At 53.0% G+C, this 27,397-nt stretch overlaps 2 protein-coding genes across 2 annotated transcripts in view; one reads left to right on the top strand and one right to left on the bottom strand.

Annotated features, from left to right (window-relative positions):
* The window catches only part of LOC102447747 (C-type lectin-like), a 146,141-nt gene that overhangs the window by 7,675 nt on the left and 111,069 nt on the right, over positions 1-27,397 (top strand). The gene's annotated exons all lie outside the window — the stretch shown is intronic.
* LOC142827928 (C-type lectin BfL-2-like) lies at positions 5,148-12,213 on the bottom strand. Its single transcript, XM_075924526.1, has 6 exons — positions 12,151-12,213; positions 11,497-11,575; positions 9,546-9,679; positions 8,302-8,439; positions 6,701-6,815; positions 5,148-5,745 (listed from the first exon to the last, which is right to left on the bottom strand). Exons 2-6 carry the CDS (start codon positions 11,561-11,563, stop codon positions 5,678-5,680), a joined length of 522 nt encoding a protein of 173 aa, XP_075780641.1. The 5' UTR covers positions 11,564-11,575; positions 12,151-12,213; the 3' UTR covers positions 5,148-5,677.

Below are 27,397 nucleotides of genomic sequence, written 5' to 3' on the forward strand. Positions count from 1 at the left end.
GGAGCAGTTATCCAACTAGTTATGCACCCACCTCAAAACAGCCCCTTCTACGATGCATTTCCCTAGTTTATTAGTGAGAAGGTCATGTGAGTCTGTTCCAAATGCCTTACTAAAGTCTAAATCAGTGTTTCTCAACCTTTTTTTATATAAAGAAACCGTTTTTTTAAAATCGATATATATAAGTACCCCAGTATCTACAGTTTTCAGACACACAACATTTTTTTCTACCATTGCAACATATTTGATTAAACAATTTAATCGTAGCAGGGTGAGCGATGGCATTTTTGGGTGTAAAAAGTACAAAAATAATAAAGCGTCGTAAAACTTAAAACAAAAATTCAGTTTTCTCCAAATATCAGTTGTGTTGATGTACTCCCCAGACTTCTCTCAACTACCCTAAGGGTACTCGTACCACTGGTGGAGAAACACTGGTCTATACCACATCTACCACTTCCTCCTTCTCCACACAGCTTGTTATCTTATCCAAGAGAGATACCAGGTTGCTCTGACATAATTTGTTCTTTACAAATCCATGCTGACTGTTACTTATCACCCTATTATCTTCTAGATGTTTGCAAACAGATTCCTTTGTTATTTGCTCTATTATTTTCCTGGTACTGACATTAAGCTGACTTCTCTGTAGTTTCCTGAATTGTCCTTATATCTTTTTTTATAGACAGGCAACTATATTCGCCCTACTGATTTATTTGGGCATAAGATTTTGTGGGTTAAAACCACTTTGTCAGTTGTAGGGGGTGCAAATCACAGAGGTGGGATATATATTTATATGTACAGGCAGTCCCCGGGTTACGTACAAGATAGGGACTGTAGGTTTGTTCTTAAGTTGAATTTGTATGTAAGTCAGAACTGGTACGTATTGTAGGGGAAACTCTAGCCAAACATTTCTCCAGAGCTCAGTTTTATTCTCCCACACCTCACTTCCCTCGGTCCTTTATTCTCAAGCTGAGGTGTCTGCTGAGAAAAGCCGCTCCGCGTCTCCCTGGTCTGCTGGGGGGGAGGTGCTAGCTTCGTGTCTCCCTGGTCTGCTGGGGGGGGAGGTGCTAGCTTCGCGTCTCCCTGGTCTGCTGGGGGGAAGCGGCTAGTGCAGGGTTGCCTCACCCCGTTTGTAAGTAGGGATGCGATGTAAGTCGGATCCATGTAACCCGGGGACTGCCTGTACTAGCGTATCAAAAGAAGGGAAATGCAGGACAATGTAGCACTTTAAAGACTAACAAGATGGTTTATTAGATGATGAGCTTTCGTGGGCCAGACCCACTTCCTCAGATCAAATAGTGGAAGAAAGTAGTCACAACCATATATACCAAAGGATACAATTAAAAAAAATGAACAAATATGAAAAGGACAAATCACATTGCAGAACAGGAGGGGGATGCGGGGGGGGGGGGGGGGGAGGAAGGAAGGTAAGTGTCTGTGAATTGATGATATTAGAGGTAGGGAGAGTGGGATGTTTGTGAGGTAATGGTATTAGAGGTGATAATTGGGGAAACTATCTTGGTAATGGGTGAGATAGTTCAAATGTTTGTTGAGTCCTTTTTGGAAAGTGTCGAATTTTAGCATGAATGACAGTTCAGAGGATTCCCTTTCAAGTGCAGATGTAAAAGGTCTTTGTAGCAGAATGCAGGTGGTTAAGTCATTGAGAGAGTGTCCTTTCTGGTTAAAATGGCAAGAAACTGTTTTCTCTTTGTGATCTTGTCTGATATCTGTTTTGTGGGCATTAATCCTTTGGCGAAGTGTCTGAGATGTTTGTCCAATGTACATAGCAGACAGACACTTTCGGCACATGATAGCATAGATTATATTTCTGGAGGCGCAGGAATATGTGTTCTTGATCTTATAACTCACTTGGTTAGGTCCAATAATGGTATCAGCAGAATGAATATGTGGACAAAGCTGGCAACGGGGTTTGTTGCAAGGGAAGGTACCAGGGTTGGTATTAGTGTGGTATGTCCTGTGGTGGTTGGTAAGAATCATCTTGAGGTTAGGTGGTTGTCTAGTTACTTATCAAGCATAGGACCAGTGTTCACAAGGGCAGTTCAGTCCGGGCAGACTTTTCTAAGTAATTTTTAACTTCTTCTTTTCCTGTTTTACCTTCTGAACCGATTTCATTTTCACCAGCATTCCCTATGTGAGGCGAACCATCACCACCAACTTCGATAAAAACTGAAACAAAGACGTCATTAAGCACCTCTGCCCTTTCCCCATTTCCTTGTATTTTTTTTCTCTTTTCACTGAGTAATGGTTCTACCCTGTCCTTGGTCCTCCTCTTGCTTCTAACATATTTATGTGACATTTTCTTCTTGCCCTTTCTGTCTCCAGCCAATTGGAGCTTGTTTTGTGTCTTGACCTTTCTAATTTTGCCCCTACGTATTTATGTTATTTGTTTTCATCCTTTGAAACTTGACCTAGTTTCAGAGGCCAGGCTGTCCCTGCCAGGTTTCCCCTTTCTCACACAACAAGCTAATTGTTGGGTGGACCGTGGGCACGTGGGGGCGCACCACCACCTACTGGCTGTCAGAGGGGATGCAGGGCCGGGTTTCCCTTTCATGTGCACCAGTGTCACACAGATCTCAACCCGCAGACATCCGAGGGGTGGTTCCTTCTTCACCCAGAGGGAGAGGGGAATCGGCACCAGTGTGTGGAAACTGGCTTCTCTGCAGGGCACGTCGGATTTGGGCGCTCCCCTGCCTTTTATCCAGCAACAACAAGGTCAGTGCTTGGCGCTCATGCAACAGCAGAGATAGCGGAAGCAGCAGCCCTGAGGGTATGTCTACACTACCCCGCTAGTTCGAACTAGCGGGGTAGTGTAGACATACCCTGAGGGACTTGCAGGGGCCGGGGCAGCCGTGGAAACGCTGCTCAGTGCCCGTCCCCCTCTTTCCCCGGGGGACCCCTGTGGACACAGCTCTGAACACGGGCGCTTTGCTGCCCCAGGTCACAGACCCACGGGAGGGAACAGCAGAGGGAAAGGGGCTGGGGTTCTCATCTGACCTTCGCACGCGCTGGTGCCCTCGGCATTTACACGACCCCGGGCCCTCTGCCTTGTGCACAGCGCTGTGGGGACAGTGTAAGGGGGGGTCTCTCGTTTGTCCAGTCCTGCCTGGGTCCTACCCTCTGTGCCGCGCTGGAGTGTCGGAGCCTGCCCGGGTGTCCCGGAGCCGCCCTGACAAACAAGCCCCAGGCCTGAATCCTCCTCTCCCCAGAGAGAGACGCCCCTGGGTTTGGGAAGGTTTTTTAACGACCCTGTTTGTAGGATCACAGGAGGGGGATGGGACTGGCTGTGGGGCCGGTGGCTGGTTGCCCTTCACTTCTGAGCACTGCAGTGAATCTGAAGGGGAAGGGCAACCCGGGGGGGGGGGGCAATAGCTTTTGATGGGGGGGCCACTCCAAGGTATTGGTAAGTGGTCAAGGGCTGCACGTTTCTATGGTGGGATGGAGGGTTGAGTGCAAAAGGGGCAGGGGATTGGGATCCGGGGGTGTGTGTCTGTCATGGTGTGTCGGGGGGTCCCAGCCCTGCACCCCCATCCGCAGTCAGATGTGACTCTCAGCCAGCCAGGAGGGGAGAAGGTTTATTGGTTGACAGGGACCCAGCGTAGCTCAGACTCCTTGTCACAGGAACCAGGAGCAGCCAGTGCCATCCATCTTGGGGAAAAAGGGGGGCCCAGAGCCCCAGCCCTGGGCTCCAGCCCCCCAGGCCAGCTAGGCTCCCTTCTCCCCCAGCCAGCAGAAAAATCTAACTCACACTCCCAGCCACTTCAGGGAAACTGAGGCACGCACACACACACACACACACACACACACACACATACAGAGTCCCTGGAGAGCCACCCAGGACAGCAGGAATCGCACCCAGCACAACAAAGCAACCACTGAATGCAAAACCAGTGACCACAGTGGACCCCCAGGATGGACACAATCCCCACTCCATCACAGAGTATGGGAGGGCGTTTGGGTGCAGAAGGGGATTCTGGTCTGGCAGGAGGAGGGTGCCAATTTTGCCTTCACCCCCGGGCGCATAACACCCTCACTATGCCTCTGTTGAGCCTGGAGTACCGGCACCTTTTTTCCTGCAATATGTGTGTGTGTGTGTGTGTGTGTGTGTGTGTGTGTGTGTGTGTGTGTGTGTGTGTGTGTGTGTGTGTGAAAAATAAAGTTGCCCTACAATAACGTGGTTGGTTACCCACAGATTTCCCTGGGACGGCTACTTTTTACTTCTGGATACGTGAGTACAATGGAGATGTGATACTTTTGTACTTTTACTCAAGGGCTGTGTCTAGACTGGCAAGAGTTTCCGCAAAATCATCTGCTTTTGCAGAAAAACTTGCCAGCTGTCTACACTGGCCGCTTGAATTTCCGCAAAAGCGCTGACGATCTCATGTAAGATTGTCAGTGCTTTTGCGGAAATACGATGCTGCTCCCGTTTAGGCAAAAGTCTTTTTCCGAAAAAGGGACAGCAGAGATTTGTTTTCCGCAAAAAAGCCCTGATTGTGAAAATGACGATCAGGGTTTTTTTTGTGGAAAAGCACGTCTTGATAGGCCACGGACGCTTTTCTGCAAAAAGCACTTTTGCGGAAAAGCGTCCTGCCAATCTAGACGCGTTTTTCTGAAAATGCTTTTAATGGAAAACTTTTCTGTTAAAAGCATTTCCGGAAAACCATGCCAGTCTGGACGTAGCCAAGTAGTTTTCCATGCGGATACTTTGACTTTTAGTGAGTTACAGTTCTTGCAAAGTAGCAGTACTTTTACCCAAATAACTTTCTTGGGTACTTTTCCCACCACTGACTGTGGCCCCCAGACTCCTTCCCACAAATCCTCTCTATTCCTCCGCTTGAAATTCAGCGTAAAGGGTGAACTGTGCAGACCCGTGTGGCCAGGGACACGACTTCCGACTCGGCTACCGGAGAGATCTCACAAAGCACGGGTCCATGGGGATGCGGTATCCAGCAGGCGCGGTTGTTGGGGGCTGACATGGATCCGCTCTCAGCCCACAGCCGTACGATGCCTCCATTAGTGCTCTGGGCAGAGACCCAGTCCTGCCCCTAAGCCTAGGCCCAACCTGCCTCCCTCAGGGGTCCCCTCCCTCCCCTCGAGTGGGGCCAGGCATGGGGCAGAGGAGACACACACAGACCTGCATGCTCAGGAGAGTTTATTGCTGTAGCGGCTGCAGCCGTGGAGGGGGAGAGAGGGAGGGGGCAGGGGTGTAGCTAGTACAGAGACACTGAGGAGGGGCAGGCAGTTTGCAGCTGGGAACCTGAGAGTCAGTCTCTCAGGGTCTGTCTACACTACCCCACTAGTGCGAACTAGCGGGGTAATGTATGCATACCGAACGTGCAAATGAAGCCCGGGATTTGAATTTCCCGGGCTTTATTTGCATAAGCCAGCCGGCGCCATTTTTAAATGCCGGCTTGTTCGAATCCCGTGCCGTGCGGCTACACGCGGCACGGGCTAGATAGTTCGGACTAGCAAGCTATTCCGAACTATCTGTACGCCTCGCACTAGCGGGGTAGTGTAGACATACCCTCAGGGAGGGGCAGGACTGGCCCCCGATACAGAAAAGCAGCCGAAAGTCTGGGACGTTGCCTCATTGTGCTCCAGGGGCCCGGTTCTTTCCAGCCCAGGTGCTGAGCTCCCCATTGGGCACAGGTGAGTGGCCCCCTCGCTAGAATCTGTACTTGCAAAGATAGGGCCTTCTTGTTTCACAGGTAACATCGTTCCATTTCTTATAACCTAGAAGGCAAGACAGAAATCACTGGGGTGGGGAAAGAGCAAGTGGGTGGTGCCTGCCCTGGCAGTGCCCCCTCCCCCGATGGCATCGTGCGGAGAGACGACCCTGTGGCTGTGTCACCCATTCCCAGCCTCTGACAAAGTTTTTCTTATTGTCCAGCCCGAGCGTCTCTTGCTGCAATTCAAACCCTTTGCTTCTTGTCCTGCCACCAGAGGTTACTGGGGACAAGTTTTCTCCCTGCTCCTTGCAACCCCCTTTCAGGTATTTGGAAGCTGCTCTCCTGCCCCCTCTCCGTCTTCTCCTCTCCACAAGGAACAAACCCCATTTTGTCAACCTTCCCTCCCAGCTCATGTGCTCGAGAAGGTTCATCAGTTTCATTGCTCTGGACCTTCTCCAGTTTGTCCATATTTTCCCTGCAATGTGCTGCCAGAACTGGACACACTATTCCAGCTGAGGCCAATGTGGGGCAGAGCAGAGCAGAAGAATCGCTTCTCGGGTCTGGCTCCCAACACTCCGGTTCATGCCGCCCAGAAGGAGGTTTTCTGTTTTTGGCAGCCGTGTGGCACTTGTTGATGTGAAGTGATGGGATTAGAACAGCCCCTCTCCCGGACGGGTGAGCCGTGGCCAGAAAGGGGTTAAACAATCCCAGGCCAAACGGCTGGGAGTGAACTTGTCCGGGCGTGTGGGAGCAGTTGGCCAGTGACAAGTAGGACCGGCCAGGGCTGGGAGGCACATGGACGGTGAATTAGGGGGAAGACTAGTTGGACGTGGGTACTTGGACCTTAGAGATGCTACCATGGAAACAGACATTTCCTGTGTCACAGAGATCAGCTGGGGGAGCCGGGGGAGAGGCAGGGAGACGGGACAGGAGGCCAGGCCCTCGGCGGGCTGTGTGGTGTGTGCAGGGTCCTGACGGGGCTCCTTTCTGGGTGCAGGTGTGTTTGAGACTCTGCTTACCGGTGGAACTCCACATCTCGACACAGTACTCCCTGCCTCCACCGTAGTTTGGTTCCCCATCGTTCCAAGCATTGTAGCAATAGACGGAGCCATCTGTCCACACCCAGGTCTTGTCCTGCAGATCCAGGGGAGAAAGGTTGTGGGGATCCGAGCAGAAGAGACCCTGGTGATGCGGCACCGTAGACACACCAAACCCGCATACAGCAGGGCCCTGCTCAGGCCGGGGCGAGAGCAGGGGAAGGGGCAGCCCAGAGACACGGACGTCACAGTAACGTTCAGCCCCTCAACTTTCCCTTCTGCCCCCCAAGCCCTTCGCTGATGGACCAAATCCCGCCCCCCCAAGCTGCAGTCACTCGGGGGGGGAGGGGGGGGAGCAGTCCCCAGGGGCCGGGGCCCGCCGGGGGGGCAGGGAGCTTCCTGTGCTGGTCTCAGCCGGTGGGAGCAAAATCGACGTGTGTCTGTGATGGAGACGCTGGGGGTCGGGGGAGGGGACTCGGGGCCGTTTCCCTCTCGAGGGCTCAGCGCCAGCCTGGCCCCAAGGCAGCAGGACCGGGAGCTCCGGACACTCAGAGCAGGGGACAAGGGGCCGGTCACTGTAAGGGCCTGGCTCTGGCCTGGCCTCAGTGCTTGGGGGGACTGGCTGGGTTTGGGGGGCACAGAACTAGCTCCATGCAGTGCCGGGGGAGGGGGGGCTGGATGGCTGAGCAGGCTGGAGAACGGCTCACAGCGCCTCCCCCTCCTGCATGGGGCCCGGCCCAGCCTCTGCTCTGGGGCAGGGAGCCAAGGCCCGAGTCTGCGCGAGCTGCCCAGGAGCCTCGCTCCCCTCACTGCCCCGGCCCTGTGCCGGTCTGAGCAGGGGCAGGAAGTGGATGGAGCAGAGCTCGGATGGAGCTCAATTTGGTTACGCAGGAGAGCTGTGGGGGGGGGGCTGCCGGCCAGATCCCAGATCCCAGGATGTCTCAGTGCCCCCCCCCCCAGAGGTTCTTTCCTAGGATCCTTCCTGGCTGGTGATGGGTCCCCCTGCCCCTCCCTGCCCGGTGGAGCTGGGGCTCCCCTACAGAGAACCAGGCCAGGGCGGGACCCCCAGGCCGAGGGAGCGACCAGCAGTCGGGGGTGTTCAGAGGATCAAGTCTTGGGCAGGGAAAAGTGGCTGGAAAACGTGGGGTGGGGATGGGAGACAGGCTGTGGGAGGGAGGGAGAGGGCTCGGCACAGTGCGTGGGCTGGGAGGGAGAAGGGTGGAGGCTACTGGAGATGGGGGGCTTGGTAGGGGCTGGGAGGGGGAAGGGAGACGGGGCAGTAGTTGAGGAGGCAGGTGCAGGTCAAAGGTCAGCCTGAGGTTGGGGGAACCAGGTCTGGGCTCTGTTTGGGGGGCAGAAGCCAGAGGGGAGGGGGAGGTTACAGTAGGATGGGGATGGAAAGGGGGCAGGGGGCAGGGGAGACAGGGGCAGTGCAGAGGGGAGACACTGGTGCCCGTGAGGGGGGAAGGGAGACCCTGGTAGCCACATGAAGGGATCGTGGGGTTTGGGATGTGCCCAGCCCCTGGGAGCCAGAGCCGTGGGGTGGGGCAGCTGCCAGAGGCCAAGCCGGGCCGGGCGCTCACCTTGTTGGGGTTGTGGAGTCCGATCCAGACGTGATGGCTGGGGGTCAACTTGGTGACGTAGTCGGCCACTCTGTCCCTTTCTGCGTCACTGTGGATGGAGGCCAGATGGGCCCTCGGCTGGTGACGCTGACACTGCACCTGCAGCAGGGACATGGGCCTGGCCTGTCACTCTGGGGGAGGATGCTCATTGCCCCAGGGGTTGCCAGGGGTCCGGTTTTCTACTGGAGAATCTGGTTTTTTTTGGCTCTGTCTGGTAAAAAAATTCAGAAAATACCAGACCTGTGCAATGTGCAATGTGCAATGTCCGGTATTTCCTGGCTTTCCGGCTGGGTGCCCAGAAGCCTGGCGGGGGCGAGGGGAGGGGCTGGGAGGTGGGGGCTGATTGGCGCTGGGGGCCCTGGTTGCGTGTAAGGGGAGGAGGGGCAGCCCGGTCCGTGCTCCTGCGCGCTGGTCAAGCGCCTGGGGGAGCCGCAGCCGGACTGACTCGCGCTTCGCTGGACCGTGCGGGGGACGAGACCGCCCAGGGATCTGCACTGCCCGGGTCAGTCCTGCTCCCCGCTGGACGATTTGCGCCCGCCCCGTCCCCTCGGGGCCGGCCGGTTGGGTCTCCCCCACTTCTCCTCCCAACCTTCCCCAGCCAACCCCGCTGTGCCCAAACCCCGCCCCCACCAGCTCTACCTCCTGCCAGCCGGTTGATCTTCCCCGGCCAGCCCCACTGCGCCCCCCACCAGCGCTGCATCCGGCAGCCTGTTCTCTCCTCCTCCTCCTGAGCTCCCCCGGCCAGCCCCTGACTCCGTCCCCCCAAGACCAGCTCTGCTTCCCATAGGCTGCCTCTCCCCCCATCTCCACCGGCCAGCCCCCATCCCCTCCCCACCAGCTCTGCTTCCCAGTCCCTCTTCTTCTTCCTGACTCCCCCCCCTTCCTCCTGGCCAGCACCGCTCCCCTCCCAGCCACCCTCCCCCCCCCATGAAGTGTGTCTGATATTTTCTTGAAGCCTATCTGGTAACCCTACATTGCCCTGGTGTGGGACCTTGCCCCTCCAGGCTGCAGTGGGGCAGGGGCCGATGAGAGGAGAGAGAGTCCCCTCTCGGAGCCTGTTCCTGAGCCCCATGGCTGGGCCCCAACCAATTCATCTCGGCCCCCCCACCTCTTCAACCCCCACCCCCAGAACCAGCCACCAGACCCCTTCAGTTCCTGCCCACTAACCTGCCCCGCCCCATGGATCCTGGAGACGAGCCTCCTACCTCAGCCGCTGACCAGGTCACCTGCTCAGGGAAGAATTTAAAGCAGTAGTCTCCATAGCGGAACCAGTCACGGCGACAGGCTGCAGCTTTTACCCCCGATCCAGGCCAGAGAGAGCGCTCACGTCGGGGCGAGGCTGTTGGGGAGGGGGAAGAGGGCGCGGAGCTGTCAGTACCCACCCGTCCAGCTTCTCCAGACTGCCAAAAACACTGTGAAATTTCATCCTCTCCCAAAATGGCCCCTCTCTCCTGTTGCTTTCAGCAGGGCTGAAACCCCTCAGCTAAAAGAGCTGCCCCCCCTCGCCCCCTTTCTCTGTGGCAGTGAGGCTGCGCTACCGACAATGACCTCTGTCCCCTCCCCCAGGGGACATGCCCTGGGGTGTCCTCAAGGAATATGGCCACCTCCTGTCTTCTGTGCCAGAGTGCTGGGGAGGTCGACACAAAGGAGCAGCAAGGCGGTGGAGTCTGAATACACAGAGGACGGTGGGGTGAGGGTGGGGAGCACTGGGTGTCAGGGCGACATTGGTGGGGCAGGAAGCAGAAGGGAAGTTGGGGCACAGGGGTACAGCACAGGCTGAAGGGACCCCACATGCTCATTTGCCAACCTAGGGACGGGGGCTTGAAACTAGGTTGAAAAGAGGCAAGTGGCAAAATCCCAGAGGTGACCTTAACAGAGGCTACGTGTGGGGTGGGAAACAGAAAACTGCAAAAGCCGGGGGATGGGAGGAGGGGAAGGAGGGAGCAACAGGAGGGAGAACCGTGCGGGAACGGCCTCTCAGACGTCTGCACACCAATGCAAGCAGGAGCTCCCTAAAAAGAGGGGGAAGCAGTGATGCCAACTCCCACAGGAGGAGGAGGAGGAGGAGGTATTTCCAGGAGAAACTATAGAAATATTCACAGAAATATCCTATCAATAGAAAGGAGAGGAGCCGGTCGGAATTGGGGGACTTCAGTTTCCCAGCTATTGGTTGGGAACATTTCACAATGTCCTTGGGCCGTATGAGGAGCGAAGGGGAAGAAGGTCCGAGGGGAACAGTCACCTCAGGGTTAATTCTGACTCACAAGGAGAAATTGGTTGTGGATCTGAGGTTCTAAGGCAGCGAGGAGACAGTGCCCCTGAACGCACAGAAGGAGGGAAGGGAAGGAGTGAGCATCGGCAGCAACAGCAATGGCATTGAACGAGGTTTATTTAATAAGCTCAGCAGTGGCCGGTGAGGGCTCATGGGAGGAAAGTTGAAGAGAAAAGGGAGGTCCGCAGAGCTGGCCGTCTCTCAAGGGGTACGTCTACACTAGCCCCCAGTTCGAATTAGGGAGGCTAATGAGGGCGACCGAAATTGCAAATGAAGCGCGAGATTTAAATATCGTGCGCTTCATTAGCATGTTCCCGGGCGGTCGCCATTTTGGAAATTCACTAGCCCGGAATAACTGCCCGCGACTACACACGGCAGGGAAAAAGGAGTTCGAAGTAAAGCCCTAACACGAATTAGCTGTTATTCCTCATGGAATTTGGTTTAACAGCTAATTCAAATTAAGGGCTTTACTTTGAACTCCCGTTTCCCTGCCGTGTGTAGTCGTGGGCAGTTATTCAGGGCTAGTCAATTTCCAAAATGGCGACCGCCCGGGAACATGCTAATGAAGTGCGTGATATTTAAATCCCGTGCTTCATTTGCAATTTCGGTCGCCCTCATTAGCCTCCCTAGTTCGAACTGGGGGCTAGTGTAGACGGACCCAAAGAGACAATATTAAAGGTGCAAAAGTGCATTCTGCCCACGCAGGGGCTGAGCTCTGGCCGGGGTCTGGATCAATGGGTCGGGTGGGGCAGGGGCTATGGGGACCCAGCTCTGATGGCTGCTCCCCCATGGTGGGGCTCGCCCCCTGAGTGAAATGACTTCACGTCCCATCGGGGCAAACAGAGCCTGGGGTCTCCAGGCCGAGGGGCTAGGCAGGGACTCACCTTCCAGCGAGGGGTTAAAGATCAGGCAGCCAAGGAGGCAGAGGCTGAAGAAGGCGACTGGGCCCATCGTCTCGCTTCCCTGGGGAGAAAACACACAAGGGGGATGGGCGGGGAATGAGGAGTAATGGTAGTTCGGACTAGGAAGCCTAGTTCGAACTACCTAGTTCGTGCCCCGTGTAGCCGCGCTGCACAGGGTTCGAACCAGCGGGGTTTTAAAAATGGCGGTGCCCCACTTATGCAAATGAAGCCCGGGAAATTCAAATCCCGGGCTTCATTTGCAAATGCGGTATGCCTACATTACCCCGCTAGTTCAAACTAGGGGGGTAGTGTAGACATACCCCCAGAGTGTCTGGGAAGCCGACACCATGTGTGTGTGTGTGGGGAAGAGCGGAGGGGGGATAGTTGCTGCGCTCCGGGGAGGGGCTGGATCCCCCTGGCACCGTGACGGGGAGAAGGGCCCAACGGGGGAGCCGCCCTGCAGAGCGCTGGTCCAGCAGGGACTGGGCACGGGGCCGGGGGCTGGGGCTCGCTGTGCACGGGAAGCAGTGAGACCCAGAGGGGTTCCTGGCGCACACAAGGCACCAGCCCAGCAATGGCCCCACTGCCACCAGCCACCAGCGCAGGGGGAGACGCGGGAGGGAGCCGGGGACTCACCTGAGTGTTGCTGGGGAGCTGCTCTGGTGCCGGGTCGGTCCAAGTGCAGCCTGACGGGGCACTGGCCCTGCCTGGGCATTTATAGACCAGTGGGGGAGGGACCGAGAGGGGAGCAGGGGTCAATAGTGAACATGCAAATCTGTGAAGATGGCAGATACAGTCATTTCCTGCCCATACAAGCAGAGATAAGAGGAGCCACAGTCCACCCGCCAACTGTGCTGTCGCCAGGCGGATGTGCTTGTCAGGGCTCAGCTAAGAGATACTGTAAAAGCTGGCCCTCCCCTCTCCCCCTGACAGTGCTGAGATACATGGGGCAGTAAGGAGCCCACTCAGTGCTATTGGGGTGACTGGGGTCAGACCCCAGTGGGGACAGTCTGGTCGGGCCTATTGGGGTCACTGGCATCAGACTCCAGGGGTACAGTACAGCATGGGGAATGGTAGTAACTGGCCATTACTGATACTTCCTAGCACTTTGAAAGGGGGGGGGGGGTTAGGCCTGCAGGGCAGCAGAGGACACAGAACACTGAGCAGAGGGCTCAGGCAGGCATTGTGGGATACTGGCAGAAACCAATTCTCCCCATGAAACAAACAGTGGACGCCACACTGGCTCTCCGTCGACAATAAAGGGAGGGGAAAAGAAAAATATTCTCTCGTAGGGTGGAAGTATTTTGTCGCCAAAACCGGGCATTTCCCCGACAGCAGTCGAATCGCAATGCAAATGGTCCCCCTGTTTTGTTGCCGAAGGCAGGTTTGGCTGACAAAATTTGGTAGTGGAGACCAGGCCTAAGGGTTTGGCTGGACAGCAGGCCCAGGGGTGTGTAGCTCAGGAAAATATAACCAGGCCTGCTGTTGCTTCTATGGAAGAACAGAAATAAGCAGTGAAGTTGAAGTGGCCCAGAGCCTGCCTAAGGTTGCCAACTTTCGACTCACATGCAACCAAGCTACCATGCCCCCCCCTCCAGTGAGGCTCTGCAAACCCTTACCTCTGTTCCGCATCCCCCCACACACCCCTCCAGTGAGGCTCTGCAAATGGCCTAGCTCGTTTCGAGCGCATTTCGAAATAGAGCGCTATTCCGAATCGTCCCTTCCTCCTCGTGGAACAAGGCTTACAGGGACGTCGGAATAGCGCGCCGGTTACTTCGGAGGGTATTTCCCAATACCGGGCGCTGTCAAGATGCAGAATACGCTCTCTGGGGGTTCGGGAAGTATCCCGAAATAGCGCCGCAGTGCAGACGTCCCCTCAGTGACTCCAACAGGCCTGGGGCTTCGGCCACCGCTGCCACAGTCTGAGCAGTGCTGCCGTTGGCTCTTCTAGGCCCCCTAGGAGTTCCCTGGAAGAGTGGACAGAGCAGATTCAGAGCAGCTTTGCGGATCTTCGACCGCGCTGACAACTCGGCAGCGTTTTCTTTTGATTTGACTTCATATTAACTAAACATTGAAAGTCCTGCACCTTGTTAACGATCCCTGTGTTTGTGTTCTTCCTTCCATCACATTTTAATTATATAAATGAATCATCTGGCTATTACGGGGGTGGGCGGGCACGGATGAACAAGCGCCCAAGGCCTCAGTATTGGCGCACAAGACAAAACCCGCTCCACTCATGGATGGAAAATGTTAGAGGGAACCCTGGTGCAGGACCTAGGAGGAGATAGAAGTGCAGGAGGGAGGCAGAGGGTTTGGGAGCGGACAATTTGGGTTGTGACCTGGAGCAGGGAACTGGGGTGCAGGAGGAGGTGCAGGAGTTTGGGTTGTGACCTGGAGCAGGGAACTGGGGTGCAGGAGGAGGTGCGGGAGTTTGGGTTGTGACCTGGGGTAGGGGATTGGGGTGCAAGATCTGGGGTGGGCTATGGGGGTAAGAGAGGGCAGAGGTTTGTGGTTTTGTGGGGTAGGGGGCAAAGGGTTGGGATGCTAGAGGCAGGCTCTGGCTGGGAGCCTTACCTACTTGACTCCCAGCCAGCAGCCTTCTCAAGCAGACCCCCTGCCTGCCCTGGCCCAGGGGCCAGGTGGTTTTTGAGCAGCTACAAGCCTGAGGGGACGGGTAGGAGGCTTTGCAAGGTGCCAGTTGATAACAGGCAGCTCCCACCGACCAGACCCCTGGGGGTCGGGGCAGCATGGGAAGGCTCACGGCGGTTCAAACAAAGCCCCACTGCAGCTTTTCTCAGCAGCACCAGGAGGGGGGCAGGCAAGGATTCTGTCTGGGGCTCCCTGCTGCGCTCATGAGCCCAGGGGGTTTTGCCCAGGCCTGGTCCGTACCCTGCCCCATCCCACCCACTGGGAAGGCTTCACATATGCACCACAGGAGAGATGCATGGCATTCTGGGAGTTGGAGTCCTTTTTTGCCTCCCCCGCTTCCCTCCCCGTGTTGGGGGACGCAGGGGTCGAGGGGGGGACTACAGCTCCCAGAGGGCTGGGGCCCTTCCCCTCAATGCCGGCCGGGCATTGGCAGTGGGAGCTGTTCTCTGTCGGCACTGACTGGCCCCTGTGGCTGGCAGCCTGCAGAGAGGGCGGCTGCTGACACTGCGGGCTGCAGGGCATTGGTGTGGGGGAAGCTGCAGATGGAGCTGGCAGGAGAAGGTGGGGGACGCAGGGCCTAGCCCCACCCCTGGCCTTGCTCTGGGCAGGGGAGATCAGCCCCAGTCTTCCCTCGGCCGGCTGGAGCATCGGGAAGGAGATGCCCCAGCCTGTGCAGAATCAGCCCCATGGGGAGGGGGAGGTGCATTCCTCCCCTTTCCACCAACCTCCATATATGGGCCTGCATCAACATTTACACTGAAGCTGTCCCAGCGACTGTGGATCCCAGCGCCTGTACCTAGACCTGTACATTGATAGAGCGAGACCCGCAACATTGGGCTAAATGAACCTTGGTCTGACCCAGTCTGGCCATTCTTAAGTGGAATAGAATTCATTTCAAAACTAAAACTGTGCCGTTGGCTAGGCACTGTAATGAACTGTGTGTGCGCGACACTTCTCCTCCACTTTCAAACTCTCAAACTGAAGGCGTCTCTTCAGAGAAACAAACAGGAATTAACACCCCAAACCGGTGTTCACACTTATTTCAATGACCCCCAAAGAAAACATGCGAGTGCTTGGGGGCAAGTTCCCGCTCTCTTCCCTCGATGGCTCTTAGCTGATTGAAAGGCTATTCCCCTGTTGGGACCCGCCAAACAGTTGGGGGAAACCGAGGCAGGCAGCTCAAGGGTTCAGCCTGGGAGAATCGAGGGGGCTAAGCAACTTGAGCCCACCCCGTTTTGAGATGTGGGGCCGTTCTGGCAGCTCAAAGCCTTTTCAATGACGTGTGCAAGCCATCACTTCAGATAATATTATTACTATTACTAATACCTTGCAAGATCAAACCACGGCCCTCTGGCCAGGAAAGGAAAAACACAAAGTCAAACCGCAGCACAAAACAGGAAACTCAGCCCTGCCAAGAGCATCCGAAGGGTCGAAAATGCCTCCCAGACTACCAGGCCCCCTCTGAGACTTTGCACGAGAGAAAACACACTGGAAATACGGGCACATTTCGACAGGCCGAAATCCCCCGGCAGCCACGTCACCTGCCTCCCAACAGGAGGATCCTGCTCAGGGAACCGTCCCCTTCCCCAGACACCTGGCCGGACGTGGTTTGCACGAGCCACCTCAGAATTACACCACAGTCCTACTGCCCTGGTGGCCGGGGTCGAGGGGTGTTGCTGTGGGGTGCAGAGCGTCAGACCGTCCCCCCCAGCTCAGGGCAGGCGGGTTAGTCACGGATTCATGCTGAGGCCTCGGCTGCCACGTTCTCTTCCCTTTCCCATTTGGGTGCTTTCAGAACTCTTGGGTGACGCCGTCGGCCCCGGTGTCGTGTTACTGTTAGTTTATCGATCGGTCCAAAACCTCCTCTACTGACACCTCAGCCGGGGACAATTCCTCAGATTTGTCACCTAACAAGAATGGCTCAGGTTGGACATCCTCAGCCGTGGAGACCGAAGCAAGGAATTCATTTAGCTTCTCTGCTAAGACTGGATCATCTCCTTTAGCGTCTCCAGCATCCAGGGCCCCGCTGGCTGTCGAGCCGGCTCCTGCTTCCGACGGACGTACAGAATATTCTGCTTTTGCTTTCGGAGGTTTTGGCTCGCGACTCTTCAAACTCCTTCTTGGCTTGTCTTATGTCTCGGGACCCTCCTGAGGACTCGTGGGGGGCCTGCTGCCCGGCCGACACAGCAGTGCCGCTGGCTTGTGCCTGGCCGGGCCCCTTGGCTTGGCGTCCCCTGCCTCAGGACCTGCTGGCCCCCTCGGCTGACCACCGGTCGCCATGCCAACAACCGTGGCCTCATACAACAACTACCCCAACCGACATGCTGGCTGGGGCGTCTCCTACCTTCCCCCCTGTTACACCCCTACCTCCCCCCCACTCCACACCCACACCAGCCTGTGCCACGGGGCCCGGCCAGGCCCTCGCCCATCACCCCGACCCTGTGGCCCAGCTCTTGTCGGGCCTTTCGCCCACCCTGGCCTGCCCCAGAAAGCGCTGGGCCCGTCCTCCCCCCTCGGGGTCTCTGGGCTTTGACTGGGACAGTCCCTGCTTGTTCCATCTCTGGGCCCAGGCCCAGCTCCCACCCGGCTTGTGACGCCCGCCCAGACACACGGACAGACACACGGACAGATGGGCTCCTGCCTCTCCAGCCCCTTCTCCCCTCCGAGCTGAGCACTTGGGACAGCCAGTCCCTGGTCTGGGGGCCAGGCTTGGCTCTATGTGAACTCCTGGGCCCTGGCACAGGGTCTGCCTGGCTCTCCACCCCACAGCCCGGCCCCCAACACTAGTGTCCTGTCCCAGAGCGTGGGCCCCACCCTCCCTGGAGGGCACTGAACTGCCCCCCCTTCTGGGACTCCTGACCCATGATCCCCTACAGAGGGGGACCTGCCCCCCTGCTCTGCTCCCACATCCTGGGGTGTTCCACTAGCCTCCTACCACCACCCTGGTGGAGCAGAGACGGCAGGAGCAGTGAGGGATCTCCCATGGCAAGGAAGGAAGAACAGGGGGGTGGGGCAGCCCCATGGCAAGGAAGGAAGAACAGGGGGGTGGGGCAGCCCCATGGCAGGGCAGGAAGAGCAGGGGGATGGGGCAGCCCCATGGCAGGGCAGGAAGAGCAGGGGGTGGGGCTGGGCAGGCTGGTGCGGCAGGGAGCTGCCAATCTGATAAGAACATAAGAATGGCCATACTGGATCAAGACTGCTAGGCAGAGATGGCGTTCAACTTTCGAGGAGGGGGAAGATCCTAATCAAGTAGGAATAAGGGATCTTCCGGAAAAAGGTTTATTTTCCAGAAAATCGCGTCTAGACTGGCGCTTTTCTCCAGTATAACCCCGAGCCGGAAAAAAGCGGCGGCCATGTAAATGCAAATGCCGCTGGGGATATTTAAATCCCCCGCGGCATTTGCAATTGCAAAGTGTCTTTTATGGAAAGGGGTGCCAGTGTAGACACAGCCTTAGTTTCTCTGCAATGGCTTTATCGTCCTTGATTGCTCCTTTTATATCTCGATCATTTAGGGGACCCACAGGTTTTTAGCAGGCTTCCTGCTTCTAATGTACTTAAAAAACATTTTGTTATTTCTTTTTGAGGAGTAACAGTAGTTCGGACTAGGAAGCCTAGGAAGCCTAGTCCGAACTACCTAGTCCATGCCGCGTGTAGTCGCGCGGCACGGAGTCCGCACTAGCGGATATTTAAAAATGGTGGCGCCCAGATTTATGCAAATGAAGCCCAGGAAATTCAAATCCTGGGCTTCATTTGCAACTCTGGATGCCTACATTAAACACCCTAGTTCGAACTAGGGTGGTAGTGTAGACATACCCTAAGAGCTCCCCATATCTAGTGCTCCTGCCCTGCTCCCTGCACACTACATACAAGTCCTCAACTATCCGAAGGGGACGAAGCCCAGGGCAGGGAGGGATTAGCAACGAGGATGCGCAGACGAGGGAGAGGAATTAGGAAGGATGGGCTAGAATTAATAAGCAGGGAATGTAGGCTGACTCTCAGCATCCATCCTCAGCAGGGAGACTTATGGGCTGGTGGAATCGTCCCTCCAGGGGAACATAAGAATGGCCACCGGGTCAATCCATGGTTCATCGAGTGGAGTCCTGTCTTCTGACAGCGGTTGGTGCCAGACGATCTGGAGGGAATGGCAGAACAAGTGATCCATAATGACTATTTGGGGTGTGAGCAGGCCTGGGTTCATTAGCATCTGGAGCCGAGATTTCCCATCAGGCCTTGCTTCTCTGCTTTCGGTATCCCAGAGTTCACTGCGGTTCCTGCCTTGGAAGAGCTGATCCCCATGCTGTATGCTAATGAGTTCTTTCCTCAATGCAGATGAGGCTGGGGTGTTTCCTTAATTAGTTTAGCTGTGTCTTCCCTGGCCTTTTCCTTGCTTTCTCTGATTCTAGTGAAAGCTTAGGGGAAGGGGGGGAGGATGGCTTTCCATGAATGTCACTCCCTGGCTCCCAAAAGCACAGGGCTGGTAGGACAGGAGGCGGCAGCCCTCTGGGGATCTCTGGGCCCCAACCCCTCACCCCTGCACCCCAGCTTCCCAGGTACTAAGCAGAACTCCAGCAATATGGTATGAATGTAAATGGAATCGTTGGGGTAACATAACTCACTGCTGCTCCTTATTAGGCAATTTTCATCAGCTCACTCGCCTGGTACCAGGGCAAATGCGAGCAATATTTTTAACCTTTGATTACAAATTCAGAAACAAAAAAACCAAAAAGTCTACAGAGCACGTCTTAGAAATGTGCATTTCTGCAACATCAGCCCTGTAGAATAGCCTCCCCTCGTAGCTTTCCCTACCTTTTATTTCAGAAGTTGCAGAAATCTACGAGGAGGAAGCTGTCCTAGATTTGATTTCCACCAATAGGGAGGAACGAGTTGAGAATTTTAAAGTGGAAGGCAGCTTGGGTGAAAGTGATCGTGGAATCCTAGAGTTCATGATTCTAAGGATGGGTAGGAGGGAGAACGGCAAGATAGACACAATGGATTTCAGGAAGGTGGATTTCAGTAAACTCAGAGAGCTGGTACGTAAGGTCCCTGGGAAACAAGTCTAAAAAGGACAAACAACTGAAGATGGTTGGCAGTTTTTCGAAGGGACATTATTAAGGGCAGACGAGCAAACTATTCCATTGCAGACGGAAAGATAGGAAGTACGGCAGGAAACCACTTTGGTTTAACCAGGAGGTCTCAAATGATTTAAAAAATCCAAAAGGAGTGCCACAAAAAGGGGAAATTAGATCAAGTTATGAAGGATGAAAACAAATAACATAAATACATAGGGGCAAAATTAGAAAAGTCAAGACACAACACGAGCTCCAATTCGCTGGAGACATAAAGGGCAAGAAGAAAATGTCACATAAATATGTTAGAAGCAAGAGGAAGACCAAGGACAGGGTAGAACCATTACTCAAGGAAGAGGGAGAAAAAACACAAGGAAATGTGGAAATGGCAGAGGTGATTAATAACGTCTTTGTTTCAGTTTTTATCAAAGTTGGTGGTGATGGTTCGCCTCGCATCGGGAATGCTGGTGAAAATGAAATCGGTTCAGAAGGTAAAATAGGAAAAGAAGTTAAAATTACTTTAAAAATTGAATTTTTCCCTCTCTTGGTATTCACACCTCCCCTTCAACTGCTGGGAGTGAGCCACATCCACCCTTACTGAACTGCCCTTGTGAACACTGGTCCTACACTCGATAAGTAACTCCTTACTCCTGATATGCTAGTACATATAAATATATATCCCTCCTCTGTGATTTGTACCCCATACAACTGACAAAGTGGGTTTTCCCACAAAAGCTTACGCCCAAATAAATTAGTTAGTCTCTAAAGGCAAATCTAGTTGCCCATCTATAAAAAGTGAAATATGGACAACTCAAGAAACTACAGATTAGTCAGCTTAATGTCAATTCCAGGAAGATAATGGAGCTAATAACAAAGGAAACCATTTGCAAACATCTAGAAGATAACAAGGTGATAAGTAATGGTCAACATGGAGTTGTAAAAAACAAATTCTGTGAAAGCAACCTGGTATCTCTCTTTGCTAATATAACAAGCTGGGTGGAGAAGGAGGAAGTAGTAGATGTGGTATAGACTTTAGTAAGGCATTTGGAATGGACTCCCATGGCCTTCTTATTAATAAACTAAGGAAATGCAAGCTTGATGGGGCTCTTATAAGGTGAATGAAAAGTTCTCAATGGTTCACAGTAATGTCAGGCAGGACTAAATAGTGGGGTTCTGCAGGGGTCAGTTTTGGGACCGGTTCTGTTTGTCGTACTTCGGTGTTCTGTACCTCGGTACCTTCGGTGGTCTGGACTGTATGTGTTAGCATCGTCTCGTCAGGGTCATCCTGGCACGCTCCTGACAGGACCTCTACTCCGTCGGTGATGATAAACTTTCAGCTGTGTGCGTAACGATTGGTACTCCCTTTATCTAGAGTGTTAGACCCCATGCACTTGGGTCAACACAGGAGATCTCTGAGAGGCCCCGGAAACGACAGATGCAGACAAGGTTTGAAATCAACCGAGCAGGTTTATTGTCAAATGCGAAGCTCTACCAGTTGGTATCAGAGGTCATACAATGTTACACCACTGGGCACTATGGCCCGCGTTGACAAGGTACCAATACCGGGCAGGCCTACTGCCGTATATCAGAAGTTTAGGGACCTGCCGTTCAGGTGCCTAGTGCGCCCCCCCCCCCCCCATGTCGGCCGGAGAGCATCCTCCACAGTGTCCTTTTATAGACAGGTACAAACAACTTACATCACTTCTTTACGTACCAGGTTACCACCCTCTGTTGCCTAGTTACCACCCCTCACCTTATGGAAGGGGGGCTTACTTACTATCCTTCAAGCTGTCAATCTCGACCCGGGCCTGAACCTAGGTCGGTATGTGCATCAGTTTTTAGGGAGTCTTTGTACCAAGACATTTCTTATTAAGATGTTTGTTACTCCCCTTTGGCTCACAGTCTGTACCCAGTGCCTCCCTGTGTCCTTCCATTCTCGACCTAACTTCCACAATCACACAGTTATCAATAGGGCCTCTTTCTTGGCTCCGGTGTTACTGAACCAAAGTCTTGCTCACTAGATTGCAGGCCTGTTGCTGTTTTCATATTACAGGCCTCTATTTAGGCCTGCTGACTCCATGTTACTGACCCTCAACTTAGTACACACCTCATTGCAGAAGGAGTAACAGTTAATCCGAACTAAGGACTTAGTTCAGATTAACTTCTGACTGCCGCAAGTAGCCACGGGCAGTCAGTTCAAACTAAGGGGATTAAAAAATGGCGCCCACCCGGGCACATGCAAATGAAGCCGGGGATATTTAAATCCCAGGCATCATTTGCAATTTCGTATGCCTACATTAGCCATCCTCATTCAAACTAGGGGGCTAGTGTAGACATACCCTGGAATATCGAAAGCAGAGAAGCATGGCATGATGGGAAATCTCTGCTCCAGATGCTAATGAACCCAGGCCTGTTCACCCCCAAATTAGTCATTATCAGACCAGTTCTAGTCATGGATCCTATTGACATCCAAATACTGAAACTGCCTAGTTGCATTGTGAGCTCCTTCAAGGAACATCTCCCATAGCCAGGGGTGATCAGTCTATTGTCACACCTCTATTTACCCAGAAACAAATCCAATGTCTCTTCGCACTATTGTCCTGTCCCTATAAAAATTCCTACCCTTGCCCCAAGAACAACTGTTCTGATACCTGGATTTAAACTGCATCAGTTCCATTGAGAGCTTTTCATCTCCTGTCTGATTGTGCTGGGGGCTCTGCTCTGCTTGTCTCCTGCCCTCTGGACCCCCAGCTCCCATCACCATCTGGGAACCCCGCTCAGTGCAAACTCCACGGTATGGTGAGGTCTCTCTCTCTCTCTCTCTCTCTCTTCCCCTCCCCCACAAGCATAGCCTCCTGACCCTGCCCTATGTAAACTGCTATATGGTTAGCTACCCTAACATTTGTAAATTTAGATTTAATCTTGTAACTGTTAGATTTAAGATAGTCACAGTTTTGTGTGTTTGGCTCCCCATATATCTATATTCATGACCCAGAAATAAATAATTTCAGTGGGAAGCTGGTTGCTTCTCTCTCTCTTTCTTTCTCTTTCACACATTCTTCTTCGGGGGGGGGGGGGTTGTTTTGCCTTCCCCATTCTCTCTCCAACAACGCTTCTTGTACCCAAGCTAGGGATCCCTGTAGTGCCCAAAATCCTGAGGGGTTTAATCATCGCGTGGTTTACCAGTGAATGACTGTGGGGTGAGAGTGGGGATACGTTCGTTGTGGGGGCAGTGACCAAAACCCTGAGGTGAATGGAAACGTCGGATATTGGGAAGAAACGCAAAGAGGAACGAGCAACAAAGGAGGAGCCCTGATTTGAATGGAGAGGGTAGGGTGATCAACTGGTTATCTGAGGTGGTTGCACACCAATGCAAGAAGTTTGGATAACAAACAGGAAGAACTGGAGGCCCTGGCCCAGTCCAAGAACTATGATTTAATTGGGATAATAGAGACTTGGTGGGATGACTCGCATGCCTGGAGCGCTGACATGGAAGGGTATAAACTGTTCAGGAAGAACAGCCAGGGAGAAAAGGAGGAGGAGTTGCACTGTATGTAAGGGTATGTCTACACTAGACACCTATTTCGGAATAAGGAGGCTAATTTAGGCATTCAGAATTGCAAATCAAGCCCAGGATTTAAATATCCCGTGCTTGATTTGCAAGATCCCATCCGGTCGCCATTTTTGAAATTTACAAGTCTGGACTAACTGCTCGCGTCTACACGCTGCAGGGACCCGGTATTTCGAATGAAAGCCCTATTCCGAACTACCTGTTATTCCTCCTGGAATGTGGTTTAACAGGTAGTTCGATTTAAATCCCGGGCTTGATTTGCAATTCCGAATGCCTACGTTAGCCTCCCTATTCCAAAATAGGGGGCTAGTGTAGAGAGCACTATGATTGCTCAGAGCTCCAGTATATAGAGGGAGAAAAGCCCGTGGAGAGTCGATGGGTTAAGTTTAGAGGTGCAACCAACAGCAGTGATGTTGTGGTCGGTGTCTGCTACAGGCCGCCGAATCAGGTGGATGAGGTAGATGAGGCTTTCTTCGGACAACTAAGAAACTTCACAGGCCCTGGATCCCATGGAGGACTTTAATCCCCCTGACATCTGTTGGGAGACCAATAGACCAGGACACAGACAATCCAGGAAGCTTTTGGAGAATGTTGGGGATAACGTCTTGGTACAAGTGCTGAAGGATCCGACCAGGGGCCGTGCGCAGCTTGACCAGCTGCTCACAAACAGGGAGGAACTAATAGGGGAAGAAGAGGTGGGTGACAACCAGGGAAACAAGGCATTCATTTGCAGTCTTAGAATCTAGACACTAGAACTGGAAGAGACCTCGATAGTCATCGAGTCCAGTCCCCTGCCCTCACGGTAGGATCCAGCACCATCTAGATCATCCCGCAGGGTATGTCTACACTAGCCCTCTGGTTGGAACTAGGGAGGCTAACGTAGGCATTCGATCTTGCAAACGAAGCCCGGGATTTAAATATCCTGGGCTTCATTTGCATGTTCCCGGGCGCCGCCATTTTTAATCTCCTTAGTTCGAACTGACTGCCTGCGGCTACACACGGCAGTCAGAAGTTAATCTGAATTTAGGCCTTAGTTCGGATTAACTGTTACTCCTCCTGCAATGAGGTGGAACAGGTGGAACTCCTTGCCTGAGGAGGCTGTGAAGGCTAGGACGATAACAGGGTTTAAAAGAGAACTAGATATATTCTTGGAGGTTAAGTCCACAAATGGCCATTAGCCAGTCTGGTAAGGAATGGTTTCCCCAGCTTCTGTTTGTCAGAGGGCGGAGATGGATGGCAGGAGAGAGATCACTTGATCATTACCTGTTTGATTAATTCCCTCTGGGACACCCAGCATTGGCCACTGTCAGCAGCCAGAATACTGGCCTGGATAGACCTTTGGTCTGACCCAGTAGGGCCGTTCTTATGTTCTTACGTTCTAAATAACATAAATACGTAGGGGCAAAATTAGAAAGGTCAAGACACAACACGAGCTCCAATTGGCTAGAGACATAAAGGGCAAGAAGAAAATGTCATCCAAATATGTTAGAAGCAAGAGGAAGACCAAGGACAGGGTAGAACCATTACTCAGTGAAGAGGGAGAAATAATACAAGGGAATGTGGAAATGGCAGAGGTGCTTAATGACGTCTTTGTTTCAGTTTTTATCAAAGTTGGTGGTGACGGTTCCCCTCGCATTGGGAATGCTGGTGAAAATGAAATCGGTTCAGAAGGTAAAATAGGAAAAGAAGTTAAAATTACTTTAAAAATTGAATTTTTCCTTCTCTTGGTATTCACACCTCCCCTTCAACTGCTGGGAGTGAGCCACATCCACCCTTACTGAACTGCCCCTGTGAACACTGGTCCTACACTCGATAAGTAACTCCTTACTCCTGATATGCTAGAACACATAAATATATATCCCTCCTCTGTGATTTGTACCCCATACAACTGACAAAGTGGGTTTTCCCACAAAAGCTTACGCCCAAATAAATTAGTTAGTCTCTAAAGGCAAATATCGTTGCCCATCTATAATAGAGAGATAAGGACAACTCAAAAAACTACAGATAAGTCAGCTTAATGTCAGTTCCAGGAAGATAATGGAGCTAATAACAAAGGAAACCATTTGCAAACATCTAGAAGATAACAAGGTGATAAGTAATGGTCAACATGGAGTTATAAAAAAATCTGTGAAAGCAACCTGGTATCTCTCTTGGATAAGATAACAAGCTGTGTGGAGAAGGGGGAAGTGGTAGATATGGTATAGACTTTAGTAAGGCATTTGGAATGGACTCCCGTGGCCTTCTTATTAATAAACTAGGGAAATGCACCCTAGATGGGGCTGTTATAAGGTGAATGAAAAGTTCTCAATGGTTCACAGTAATGTCAGGCAGGACTAAAGCGTGGGGTCTGTAGGGGTCAGTTTTGGGACCGGTTCTGTTCAGTATCTTCATCAATGATTTAGATGCTAGCCTAGAGCAGGGGTGAGGTATGGACCTGGATCTGGATCTGGTCCCTGGGATTGTGGAATCTCTACCGCTGGGTGGGGATATTTAAGAGCAGGTTAGACATCTCTAGATCACGCCCCTTCCCCCCAACAGCAAAACTTGTTGAGCAAAAAAAAAAAAAAAGGAACTGACCATGGCAGCAAAACTTGATGGAGGAGGGGCTGGGTTGCCTCGTGCCCCCCCTGGAATTTCTTCACGCCCCCCCAGTTTGGGAACCCATGGTCTAGATGGTGCTTGGCCATGCCGTGAGGGCAGAGGACTGGACTCGATGATCTCTCAAGGTCCCTTCCAGTTCTAGGAGTCTATGATGTTTTGATTCTTGCCAGATTCTGTGAACTAGTCCTGCCTCTCGCTCATAGCCCGTCTGTGCTTTACATCAGCAAAGCTTAGAGTTCTACATTGGCCACGTCTCAGGCCTCATACCAAGACACTGATGCAAGGGCTTACATCTCAGGCTTTTGTCCTGCTACAGCAGTGTTCCTGAAACTGTGTTCCAGGGCACAGCCGAGTGCTGCGAGGTAGTTGGAGGTGAGTCATGGAGAACAACAGAATTCAAAATGGCCCCCTTAAAGGGGCACCTTTTTTTCCCCTCGATAATTTTCCCATGACCTTTTTCCCCCAACAAGCCCCGCCCCTTTCTTTTTGCTCAACAAAAAATCCTTGGTGTTCCTCAAAAAAAAATTGTTTGGTGTTTCTTGGTCTTAAATAGTTTAAGAAACACGGTGCTACAGCACATGGCACGAGACTTTCTCCTCTTCTGTGGTAAATTCCTGATTCTGCAGCTTAAACTGGCAACTTGTTTCTCTGGAGCACTGGCCTGTTTGTTTTGTTGTTTAATTTTGCTGTTTCCTCCTGCACTTGGGATGAACTGATAAGAAGTACCAAAACTGTATCTACCTCACAGACTGTACAGCAGCACAGTGGTGCCTCTGTCCATCCTCCTGTGTAGCCACTGGATTAAACCATCCACGAGGAGTACAGCTAGTTCGGATTAGGAAGCCTAATCCGAACTAGCTACTCCGTGCCGCGTGTAGCCGTGTGGCACGGGGTTCGAACTGCCGGCATTTAAAAATGGCGCCGGCCGGCTTTATGCAAATGAAGCCTGGGAAATTCAAATCCTGGGCTTCATTTGCAAGTGCGGTATGCCTACATTACCCTCCTAGTTCGAATTAGGAGGGTAGTGTAGACATACCGATAGAATACTAGGACTGGAAGGGAATTTGAGAGATCCTCCGGTCCAGTCCCCTGCCCTCATGGCAGGACCAAGTATCACCTAGATCACGGGTTGGCAACCTTTCCGAAGTGGCGTGCCAAGATTTAACCCTCCTGCCCTGGCCCATGCCGCTCTCCTGGGGGGCAGCTCTCTCCGCCATGCATCCTGTGGATCACCTGGGTCAATGCAAACCTTTCCGCGGACTACCGGTTGCTAATGGAAACTCACCATTAATTACATAAAGACACCAAAGCCATTCTGCTGGTGCTGCAGCTGGGGAGAAAGGTTTAATTTAAATGATTAAACAGATTACGCATGTTAACTCTCATGTTAGTTTATCAAATTTCATTTTTGCTCTTTATGTCCAGTGCAAAAGGTTTCAATGGTTTCTTCTTTTATGGCAGGGATGGGGAACCTGTTATGGGTTGAGGGCCATTGACCCAGGGAACAATCAGCAAAAAAACTTCCTCCCATAACTCCCAGCTCTCACTGATGTGGCCCTCAATTGAGACATCTGTAGCCAGACATGAACCCCATCTTGTTCCCCTCCCCCCTCGAGAGCAAGAGAAAGGCAGTCAGCCTTTGATGCCCTGGGAAAGCAGGTGTGCTGCCTGTCCCTGACCCTACCATAAACAGAAACCAGACAGTAAATGGGCTAGCTGACGACCCGGGGCCTCCCGTCGCCCTGCTGGCTAGTACCAGTTATTGACAGGCCCGCACTGTCCCAGGAGAGGAATCTTTCCCCATCACATACCAGAGGTGCCCATTGTCTGCATTTTCCCAGGTGTGAATTATGCTTTGCACCCTTCCTGGGAAACCTGGCGTTCAAAGCCATTTTTCCCGATTGGCGACTTGAGACCAGGAAGAAGCCTATGTGATCCAACGGGTATAAAGAGGGGTTTAGTAGCCCACCCCATTTGAGCTCCAATCATCTACACC

The sequence above is a fragment of the Pelodiscus sinensis genome, chromosome 1 (genome assembly GCF_049634645.1).
Source record: "Pelodiscus sinensis isolate JC-2024 chromosome 1, ASM4963464v1, whole genome shotgun sequence".
Taxonomy (NCBI): domain Eukaryota; kingdom Metazoa; phylum Chordata; order Testudines; family Trionychidae; genus Pelodiscus; species Pelodiscus sinensis.